Here is a 12,123-nt window from a genome sequence, read left to right as displayed (position 1 = left end):
GTGTGTTGTGCTTTTCTTGGGTGGAATTTATGTTTATCCTTTCAATTTCAAAAGGGGATTTTAAACTTTGGTATTTTACATTCCTACTGAAGAAAACATTTTTTGAAGAAAATAAAACAAAATTGAAAGAGTTTTGTACACCTTTAGTTTTCTCTTATTAAGTAATAAAACCTGGTCATTAAGTTGTATGTATTCATCAGATGTTTTCACTTGAGTGCATTTGTTGCTTTAAAATGGTTTTTTAAAAGGAGGTTCACATCAATAATTTATGCTTTTTAAAAGTAGACAGGCTTTGGCCCTCCCCCTAAAAGTTTGTTTCAGCATTACTTGGGTAAGCCCTGGCAGATGTATTATTTATTTATTTATTTATTTATTTTTAGTTGCATGGATGATTCTTTTATACACTGTAGTTGAGAAACATCATGGAATATACCTTTATTTTGACATATGCATTTTTGCAGCAGTAGTGACAAGTGACACTTAGCTGCCTTCTTACTATTACCTAACATAAGCTTTTAAAATATAGTCTTTAAGAAAATAGTAGGGAATAATACTTGTTAATTCCATGCTATGGGTTCTTGATATTACTATGATGTAATGCCAATTTCTAAACCTAATTGTGGAAGAATTGGTGTCAGAGTCAGTGATATTTAATATTATTGGCAATCGCACATTCAGCAAGCCAGCCACAGGAGGCGCCTAAAAAAATGTTCCACATTCATCTAAGAGAGAAAGTAGAAGACATTTCTTACCCTATGGGAGGTTGCAGTGTGATACATTAGGGCTTTGAAAGAGAGATATTAACAAAAAACATTTCAAATTGTCTCCAGTTTATTACATAGATTATGGGTCTAATATATAGATTTTTTCAAAACCTTGTCTCTATTATTGGAGTTCTTAATTTTCATTAGAATCATCTTTTTAATTGAACCTCTTTCATACTTTTCAGCCTGATGACTGTCGATTAAGTTTCTTAAATTACTTTTTTGTATTATTTTCTCTCTTCCATTTCTTGCCCTCTCTTTTGAGACTGATGCTGGGATGCCCTAAAGTATTCCACATCTCCTGAATTTTGTTTTGAGTTCTTCTTTGTTCTTTTGCTCTACTGTATTGGCAGAAATCTAAAGTACAGAATGCTATGAATTTTTTTCATTTACATGTATTTGTTTGACCGTCACACATACCAATTCTCACACACCTGAGAATTCTCACTTGTAGTAAAGTACTTTTTTTGAAAGGTAACTAAAATTCTGACTTCTATTTCTTTTCAACAAATATTCTATTGAAATTTTTATTTTGATGCCTGCGATTACCAAGAATTTTTATTTTTTATTTTATTATCCTTTTTCTTTTGATAGCCTATTCTTTTCGGTAAGAGATTATCTTCTCAAATTTCTCTGGGAATACTAATTTTAACTTTTTTTTATTTTAAGATTTTTATTTATTGACAGAGATCACAAGTAGGCAGAGAGGCTGACAGAGAGAGAGGAAGAAGTGCAGACTCCCCGCTGAGCAGAGAGAAGGATGCGGGGCTCCATCCCAGGACCCTGAGATCATGACCTGAGCTGAAGGCAGAGGCTTTAACCCACTGAGCCACCCAGGCGCCCCTTAACTTCTTAATATTCCCCTATGTTTGCTAAATCTTTTCTTTCTTCTAGAGTTAGTAGTTTGCTCTGGTCATCTCAGTCCTTCAGTTTTATGTTTGGTAGTCCTTGATTACTAATTCATCTTTAATTATCTATCAATATTTATGAATTAAAGACCATGTTGCTGTTGTTTATTGCATCTGCCTGTATGTATGTCTGTTTCCCAAACAAATCCTCCCCAGAGGGAGGGGAAGGCCTGCAAGTTTTTGTGTGTGGGTGATGTGTATGTGTCTGGTTGTCTATTTTAGGATATGGGTAAGGAAAATGCAAGGCAAGTCTGCCATCATAGAAAATCCTAAATAATGTGCTCGCTTCGGCAGCACATGCATACATAAATACACATATATACATGAAATTATATAATTTTAGTATTAAAATTGGAAAGAAAATCCTAAATAATCTACCAAAATACCAGGGGTAGTAAGAGAATCTAGCAAAACCACTGGTATGAGGGTAATTAGTAAAATTAAATAGATTCAGTGTTACCATTTTAGCATCAAACAGTTGTTCCATTTTGTCATTTAAACAGTGTTTCCAAACCGTCTTCTGAAGAATGGAGGAGAAATTAGCATGTGAAATACAAAGGGTTCTGTACCAGTTTGAGGTTATCCTTAGGAAATGAGTGAGGAAGTGAGATAATTGACCTGAGATGGAGATGGGGGTTCAACTGTAACTGAATATTTTTATTTCCTCAAAAAACAAAAAGTTAAAGGTCCAAAGCAAATACGGGAAACTGAGAAAGTTTGTTAAATCTATTATCTTCTATACTTTTCTGTGTGTTTGAAATAATTTCATAATTTATCATTTCTAACTTTGTCAGAATAAAACAACAACAGCATGAGTTCTGTGATCTCTCGGATTCAGGGTCTGCCATATATCAACTCTGTCAGACTCTTAAATGTATAGTCTCTAGTAGTCTAGTGGCAAAGAAATTTGTCTAAGTTTGTTTTCTACTCTAGTATTTTTGAAATTTAGCCACAGAACTCCTTGGTGGCATATTATTTCATATCGCATGGGCCAGCATTCACAGATAGCAGGTTTTGATACGCTGCTTTAAAATTTATACCCACTTAACTTTCCAAAATAATTTGAGGAATTCTTCAGTGAAAAACTAGTGTGATTAAAATGGAAATAGAAAAAAAATCAAAAACACCTGAGAAAAAGGTAGTATATTTAAAAAAAAAAAAAAAAAGGCCTTCTTTCCCTTGATCTTCCCTGCTTCTTGTATAAATGAAAATAAACACCCTAGGGGTCTTATGTCGATTAATTCAGAGATTAATGTTTTGGTTTAGACTGGGGATAAATCCCACTGCTTCACACTTGGATATAGGGGAGGAAGTGTGGAAATGTGACCTGCAACATTGTTGGGTAGATAATCCTTAGTCAACTTGTTTTCTGATCTTCATCCATGGGCCAACTCGCTTACTTCTCTGCTGGACAGAAATATTTTTTCCTGTGTTCTAACTTTCTCAGATGAGTGTGTAGGCTGTGGCACCTGCTAATCTCCTTACTAGGATAATCCTATCTGCTCTTTCTTGCTCAGATTTATGAAAACTCTTTAGTGTCTTCTCTGGTTTTCAGTGACATTGTGAAACTTTACTCTCCATCATTATTTTCATTGCAATGGGAATTTGGGAAACAGGGGATGATAAACACATGGGATAAGACAATTAGAAGTCATAAATTAGAAGTTGAAAGTGCCTTGACTGGAAGAATGTATGAGGAAAAAGAGATGATAGGTAGATAGGTAAATAGATAGTACATGCATACATGCATGGAGAACAGATGAGAAGGGAATTCATAATAAATATCTTTATACCTATTTTAACTGAGAAATCCTAGATACAAGGATATTGCCTTCACTTTTTGTTTTCAGTAGTTGTGTCAGTATCATCTAATATTGAGGTTAATGATAGCTGGGCAAAATAGTCATGAGAACACTAAAATATATTTATGTACAATACTCAAAAGAAAGTGCAGTCATAGTAATATTAACAAGTGGAAATATGACAATATTTTTCAAAATTTTAAATTAAACATAAAAGAATAAATATCGATTGATTTTATTACATTTATTAGATTCAAGTCAAATAAACTTAAATGTACTTTTCAAGGTACTTTTTTGGACAAAAGTGCATGACATCTTCATTATAAAAATTTGAAAAATAAAGAAAAGTACAAAGAAAGTAATAAAAATAACCCCTGATCCCTCAGCTGTGAATAACCTTCATTAAAGATACTGTACATTTAATTTCGGATTTTCTGTACATTTAACAAATTGAGATGAATATACAGGAATGTGTGTGTGTGACACACACATTAGATATCCATTATAAGGTTTTTATAATTCATTACGTAGTCTTTAAAAGCATTCTTTAAATGCCACTCAGTTTTTCATTATATGTTCATTTTTTATTTAATGAAACCCGATTAGGCTTTTAGGTTAAATTATAGTTTTTCAATATTATGAAAACATTGCAGTGAATACTTCATAAATGTTTGAAGACATCTGAGATTATTGCTTTTGGATAAATCCTAGAAGGGAGGTTATTTGGCATTAAAAATTAATTAACATACTTAAGGGTTTTGGTAGATATTGTAGAATTCTCCTCGAACAGTTTGTACACATTATTTATTCCCATCATCCAGATAGGAGGGAGTGACTTCCCCTATACCCTCCAACCTAGAGGATGATGATGGAATCTGATCTGAGTCTCTGGCTTACTTTCCAAGACCGGGATTGTGAGCAGATGCTTAGTGTCTTCTTTCACTTTAGCCCAACTTGGGAAGTACCTCCCCACCATCGTACCAGTGACTCGAATTACCCACCAGGCCTGCTGTTTGTATATACTTCAGTGAATCAGAATGCGGGTTTGAGGGTGTGCATGAATAGAGAGTGAGGGAAAAACAAAGAAGGAAAAGGGGATATAGAGATAGTGGAATTGGGGGTTGGACGTCAGAGTTCATGACATCTGCTTACCCGAATTTGTCATATAATTCCTGAAAGACGTGACACCTCCAGTGGAAATGTAGGGTGTACAAAAACACCATTTCTTTTGCCATCTTTTCTCCAAAAGACCAGGTGTGTGTATACTGAAAATCTTTGAGGGAAGTCATCTTCTGCTCCCCTGTATGGTTTCCAGAAGTGTTGAGCAGTTTCCTAAACCCAGGGGGAAACTGCACTCACTGCCTTATTTCTCAGATGGAGGTGATAGTTTCTAGAAGGCCACTAATCTCTTTTTAAAATACATAGATTTCTGGTAAGGAATGTTTTTATACTGTGGCCGAATAACTAAGGGTAAAAGGCATCCCCTTTGTTCTAGACATAATTGAAGTTTATTTTGTTTGATATGGAAACAGGGGAAACCTGGAAAAGAATAGTTTTAGCTTCTCCTACCTCTTTTTCTGAATCTATGTAGTCTGTGTTGTCACTACTGTGATTTGCTTAATTTTTATGTTCAGCATTGGAAAATAAAAGGGCAGACCATGGCTTCTCTTAGTTCACTCTCCCGCTGTGTTTGGGGATAATACTATACAGCTTTTCAAGCCATTCACAGTGGGTTGACGTATTAGATGTTGGTGTGTCCTGACTCTGAACCAATTTTAATGTAAAAAGAAAAAAAAAAGACTCATTTTTATTTTTTAATGGAGAAGTTGCGAAGTTACCCTGACTCCCTGACTCATTGAAATTGAGTTTATTTTTAAAACGAGAACTATTATTTTTATACTTTTTTATTTACAACATTCCAAAATAATAATATATGGAACTTGACTTTTTTATTTTGTATTTTTTTTTTTCTATAGGTTTTGGATACACATAGAAGTTATTTAGGGAACTCATAGTTTGAAAACATATCTTACTGATTTTTTTTTTAAATTTTAAAATTGAATCTATCACATATATGTTCCAAATTTCTTTTCTTTGTTCTTCCTAAATATTTTGTCAAATTGTTTTAAATTCAAAATGAGAATATATTTTTTCTGATTTCTAAAGGGATATGTAATTGTAAGAAAATGTAAATATGCAAAATAGAATAAACCAGTCTTTCCATCACCTCATTTGACAGAAATGAGTTTCCCCAAGAGAGAGAAGCAGAGGTTTGTGAGCATGTTTTGAGATTAAGACAGAAGAGGATTAGGTGATCAGAGAGGCAACAGAACCTGGAGAGTGGAACTATTAGAAGCACTGTCACAAAGAATTTTAAATGAGAAAGGTTCATTGAATTGCAATAAAAGCGAGTGCTGATGAAAAGTAAAAGGAATCAATTTTTTTTTCATTAAGTTTTCACTTTAGAAGCTGGGAAGTGTTAAGTTCAGATTTTTAAATAAAGATGGTAGAGAGTGTGGGAAATAAATCTTATGTGTTGTAGTCAATAAATGCTAATTCAGCGTAATAATTTTGTGAACACATTACTTCTTGTAGTTGAAACCAAAATATGTTTTAAGATTTATTTATTTATTTGAGAGAGAGAGCACCCATGCACAAGACCACAGGACTGGTGTCGGGGGTGGGGGCGGAGAGGAAAAAGAGAGGAAGAGAGAGACAATCTCAAACAGACTCTCCTGCCGACCAAGGAGCCAGAGACAAATGCATCTCGTGACCCTGAGATCATGACCTGAGCTGAAATCAAGAGTCCCATGCTTCAGTCCCAGGCTGAAATCAAGAGTCCCACCACCCAGGCACCCCAAAATCTGTTTATTATTATTTTTAATGTGCCATTTCTGGCTGGCAAACATTTAACACTCTTTCTTTCTTTCTTTCTTTCTTTCTTTCTTTCTTTTTCTCGCTTAGGCCTCTTATGTAAGGAGCTGACGGGGAAATAAAATATACAGGATGAAAAGATGGCAACGTTGCCTCCCCCAGGACCTCAGAGTTTTGTCTACTTTACAAAACAGTCCCTTGCCCTCATTGAACAACGTATTGCTGAAGGAAAAACAAAGGAACCCAAAGAAGAAAAGAAGGATGATGAGGAAGAAGGCCCAAAGCCAAGCAGTGACTTGGAAGCAGGCAAACAGCTACCCTTCATCTATGGAGACATCCCCCCAGGCATGGTGTCAGAGCCCCTGGAGGACCTGGACCCCTACTATGCAGACAAAAAAGTGAGTGTATTTTGCCTGCAGTAGTGCCTGCTCTGTTTGCTGCTTCTGCTCAGAGAGATATCTTACATTGAGATTAAGTGGAAGTTAGTGAAAAACCACATCATGACAAAAATGTTCCGTTAAATGCGTATGGAGAACATTCAGAACATGTACTTTTAGTTTTTCATCAAAACTGGTTCTGTCCTCGGCATATTATTTTGATATTCTTAATCTTTGAGAATATTCAATATAATGTTCTCTCTTTTGGGGACATGACATGGATATATATCTGCAGGAGCGAAATTACTGTCAGTTAGAAAAGTAAGACCTGGTATCTGTCCAGAATGTGTTTGTATGCAGGTGATAGCGGAATCCATAGGAATATAGAAGACCATTCAACTAGTAGTAGGGTTTAGATGTCTGCTTCATTTAGGGTATTGAAAAGAGAAGTCTGAGATGGTCAGAGAGGTAGGACATAAATCAGAAGATTTTCCATTGTTCAAAACAGAAAGGGAGGGAGTATTTCATAAAATTATTCAGGAAGGTGAGAATAAGGAGGGGCTATTGGAAGGAACAAAGAGAAGGAGCAGGTAACTTCTTGCAAGCAGTTTGTGTTGAGGATGGAAATAAAGCAAGATGGTGGTGGAGAGCAAATAAAAAAAGGAAGTCGGTAGCAGTACATTCATGCTGAGAAATTTGAAATTTTTTCCACCAGAAAGATGGTCACTTGAGACAACAAATAAAGTGAAAACCTTTTTAACATAGGGTATAAATAACCCCTCGAAAGTAAAGAAAAATTCTGGGGGGTGGTGGGAGGGAGAGGGTGGCTGGGTTATAGACATTGGGGAGGGTATGTGCTATGGTGAGCACTGTGAAGTGTGTAAACCTGGTGATTCACAGACCTGTACCCCTGGGGCAAATAATACATTATGTCTTAATTAAAAAAAAGAAGAAGAAGAAGAAAGTAAAGAAAAATTATTCTCTGGAGAAAAATGCAGAGGGTTGGAATAATGTAGCTGGTTGCAGATGTTAAGAGATAAGATACAAGCTACCTGACAGTTCATATTTGCATTAGAAATGTGGAGAGAGGGGCACCTGGGTGGTTCAGTGGTTTAAAGCGTCTGCTTTCAGCTCAGGTCATGATCTCAGGCTCCTGGGATCGAGCGCCGCATAGCGCAGGGAGCCTGCTTCCTCCTCTCTCCCTCTCTGCCTGCCTTTCTGCCTACTTGTGATCTCTATCAAATAAATAAATAAAATCTTTTTAAAAAATAAATTAATTAATTAATTAAAAAAAGAAAAGAAAAGTGGAGGGACTTGAGGGGCAAACAGGTTGGATTTTAAGAGTCCTGAGAGGTAGAAGTAATGCAGTAATGAAGTAAAGGCAGGAGCATCAGGAAATCCATGTTAATTGGCGTCAATATTTTCCAGGGCAGAGGAGTGGACGTTGTCCTCTGGAAGTCAAATGTTCAGAGTAGCAGAGCTGGAAAGGTGTTTATTACATTAAGGAAATGGGAGAAAGTTGAAAACAACTCCTGGAACATTTATTCTCTTGAGAAAATGAGAAATACAGCATTTCTGACACGGTAGCAGACATAGCCGGATTGCAGTCGAAGTTGACTAAGAGGAGCCTGTCAAAGATTAGATCAGCAGTTCCATAACTTTCTCCAACATTGCTTTGCTAATATAGTGCCTATAGACTTAGAAAGGTCAAGAAAGGCAGAATAATGTCCATTTAAGAACATATTCTGGGCCACTTGGGTGGCTCATTCCGTTAAGCATCTGCTTTTGGCTCAGGTCTTGATCTCAAGGTCCTGGAATCAAGCCCTGGATCCAGCTCCCTGCTCAGCAGGGGGTCTGCTTCTCCCTCTCCCTCTGCCCTTCCTCCCCATTCATGCCCTCTTCCTCTCTCTCTCTCTCTCTCTCTGTCTCTCAAATAAATAAATAAAATATTTGGAAAAATAATAATAAATAATATAAGTAAAATAAATAAAATAATAAAATAAAAATAAATCATATTTTATCAAATCATATTTTAATCAAATCATATTTTTACTTGTTTAAAATATAATAAAAAGGACTATTTCTTGATAAGACATATAGCAAACCAGATTGTAAATATCTTGAGAAATATAAAATATGATGAAGGTATATTTTGACAGTCGAAACACGTCTGCCTCGGTGGTCATTGCTGTGAATAGCAATACCTGATATTTTGCTTCACGTTAAAACCAGCATCTCAACAGGCTGGCAACACAACAAAAAGTAGAATACCTGTGAAGGCCTTGAGATAGTACACAGCACTGATTGATTAATCAGTATTGTGACATGGAAAGAAAGAATGCTGATATGTATTGAGGATCTCTGCGTCTGGCACTGGACTTTTTGTATAAATTAGCACACCTATTTATCATAATATGAGAAGGGAACTCCTACCCAATTTTTAGATGAGAGAGGGCTTGGGGAAATTAAGAAATGTGCCGAATGTTATACCCTAGAAGTTGTAGATTTTTAAAAATTCAAGTTGGTTCCTCTACTGGGATACTCTGTTGGGCAACATCTCTTAGCATAATTTAGTTTCTGCCATATAGCGACCACTGTGCTAACAACTTTACAAAAACGAATGAAACAATGATGAGTAAATAATGAGACAAGGAAAATAAAAAGTACTTCCTCGTTTTACTTATTGTTTCATCATCGTCAAAAACTCCTGGCTTGGCATGGACACCTACTACATTTCCTATTTCCAAAGGGGCTCTGGGTGTTTTTGAACCAGCCACCCCTAAAGGAGGAAAGGAGTCTTTCCAGGATAACCAGGGAGTAGAGATGTACAGTAATACTGGCTTGAAGTGACTTGGGAGGGAAGGAGAAAATGTTTGCCTTTGAATGGAAGATTATAGACTTATTAACTAATGGAGTAATGTTAGCTATGTGACAGACTAATTTAACAGATAACGTTTAGGATCGGACTCCCAACTCTTCACTGTGTCCCCAGTTCCTTTCAAATAATGTAATAATGTTATGCAGTGCTTTTATGGTAAGTGAGTTTGTGAGAAAGTAAGAAAGAATAAATTACCAATACCCTCTACTATGGGTATGAAGAAGACAGGTACAGTGTCTTGTTATTTTCATATCTTCTGTGTTTTATATGTTTCCCGTAATTTCAGCAGTTGCTCCCAACATTGACTAAGAAGTTACAATGTGCCAGAAACTTAGAAGGCTTTCCAGGCACTAAGTGCTGGCTCTTGGGCTGCTAATTGGTGGTTCTGATATTTGGAATCATGTCTGTCCAAACCAAAGCATATACTCTTTAGGCACCACAATTTTCTAATTTTATGTTCAACAAATTCTTAAATAGATGAACAAAATTAAAAGAATTTATTCAGACTTTGATATCTATGTATTTCATAGGAGGATTTTAGAATTTACTTACTAAAGGGACCTAGATTGACCCCTCAGATTTCATTAGGCTTACTTATTTTTCCTTCCTTTAATTAACTCTTGGGTGTGTGTAAACCCAGAGAGTCCTAGAGAAGTTTTTGATTTAAATAAACATTGGGAATTTAAAATTAAAAAATAACAGATGAATTCTTCTTTGTAAAAATTTCAAATGCAAGGTAACTGTGTCTGGCCAAGTCTAGGCAGTAATGCTGTGATTTTCATATTTGCTCAGCTGATTTCTGGTTGAGGAAGTCTCTCTAATGATTCTGACACAAGTGTGACCCTGTCTCCTCCATACTGTCACACTTTTCCATTTGTATTTCTCTGCATTATACTTGTCACGTCTTGCTTTGTATTCGAGTTATTGTGTATGCATCACCTTTCTAGGAAGTTTCCTGAATGCAAAACCCATGCCTCATTTTTGTTCAGATGCATTTTATAAACCTCATGAGCCATAGTTCTTCGCAACACAATTGCAGAATATAATGGATGAGTGAGTTTTTAAAAGGACAATGTATCAATTAAAGAAAACAGTGGTTTCTAAGACTAAATATTAATTTTATAACTAATTTTAAGGGGTGCCTCGGTGGCTCAGTTGGTTAAGCATCTGCCTTTGGCTCAGGTCATGATTTCAGGGGCTTGGGATCAAGCCCTACATGGAGCCCTGAGTGGAGTCCCCCACTTTCTCTCTCCCTCTGCAGCTCCCCCTGCTTGTGCTCTCTCTCTCTCTCACATACATTCTTTCCTTCAAATAAATAAAATAAAAAAAATTTTTAAGTGAAATTTTAAAAAATAATAAAACTGCTTTTAATTGTAAAAGTGAACTTTATGTTAAATTATGTTTAGTCATAACCGGTATAGTGAAAGTGACCAAGACTATAAAAGGGCACCTGAAAATAGTAGATTCTGATTTGTTTTCTTGAGAACACTGCCACATACAATTAAAAAGCAACATACTCAAACTTAGGTCCTCAATTTGGTGAAAAATATTTATTTCCAGAAGCCCATTCATAAACTTATATAAAATTCATATTAAACAACAGCAGAAGAGCAAGTCACCATCTTCTCAATAGCACAGGTCATTTCCCTACCAACTATAGAAAAATAAGACAAAGATTTGAACTTGGTCTCCCTGATTCCCCAGCAAATTTCTTAGATTGTGTTAATATCTTCTTGTTGTTGCTGTTTATTTGCTTGGGTTTTTAAATTTTTAACGGAGTACCAAAGCCATGGAGAATGTCATGCATTGTGTCATGGTTAAGTAACACATTTCAAGAATATTTGGTTCATTTGTATTACTTTTAAAAATTACTGTGGGTAGGAGCAAGGAAGTCCTTTAATTTGTGCTCTTTTATTTTAGCTATTATCAGAATTATAGCTAGAATAGGAAAATTGAACTGGGTAATAGGATTCTTCTAATGCTAATATTCCTTGAATTTATGAAAATATGTTTTTGAAATGACTCATAATTTGGAACATTTGCTCTTAATCATGATAATAGCCAACAAGTATTAAAATTCTCAAGCTGTTGTAGCAAATATCAGAGATAGCTAGTTTCTATTTAGTTTGCTTACAGTGCAGTGAAATGAAAGAAGGAAATTGTATTCTAAACTAATTCCAGTGGCCACAACTTACTGTTACTGCTTTGGGTGTTAAAGGGATATGAAAAAGAGAAGACAGTATATTTTGGGAGCTCTAGGCAATCTGTGCTCACAAATGGCTCACTTCTTTATTTACTAAGAAAAAATGGATGGAGTTCATTGGCCAACGTGATTTAAACAGCTGCACTAATTAATGGCAGTGGTATCACGTTGGTTGAGTCCAATGGCAATGTTTCTTTAATAGGACCCTACCACATGCAGATGCGGTAAAGTGAACTTTATATATATATATATATATATATATATATATATGGTTCACACTTTTTCCGTGTCTTATTTAAAAGCTAGTAAAACCTGTA

The 12,123-nt window shown here is 35.5% G+C and overlaps 1 protein-coding gene across 1 annotated transcript in view; it reads left to right on the top strand.

Moving 5' to 3' along the window:
- The window catches only part of SCN9A (sodium voltage-gated channel alpha subunit 9), a 166,526-nt gene that overhangs the window by 57,594 nt on the left and 96,809 nt on the right, over positions 1-12,123 (top strand). The window contains exon 2 of the mRNA XM_032880361.1: positions 6,439-6,746. Coding sequence (XP_032736252.1) covers positions 6,489-6,746 — 258 coding nt within the window. The 5' untranslated portion in view covers positions 6,439-6,488. The remainder of the gene's footprint in view (positions 1-6,438; positions 6,747-12,123) is intronic.

This window comes from Lontra canadensis, unplaced genomic scaffold (genome assembly GCF_010015895.1).
Source record: "Lontra canadensis isolate GAN:19392208 unplaced genomic scaffold, GSC_riverotter_1.0 scaffold69, whole genome shotgun sequence".
NCBI classification, from domain to species: Eukaryota; Metazoa; Chordata; class Mammalia; order Carnivora; family Mustelidae; genus Lontra; species Lontra canadensis.
Note: the sequence above shows the minus strand (reverse complement) of the source record. Positions and strands in the feature narration are given on the sequence as shown.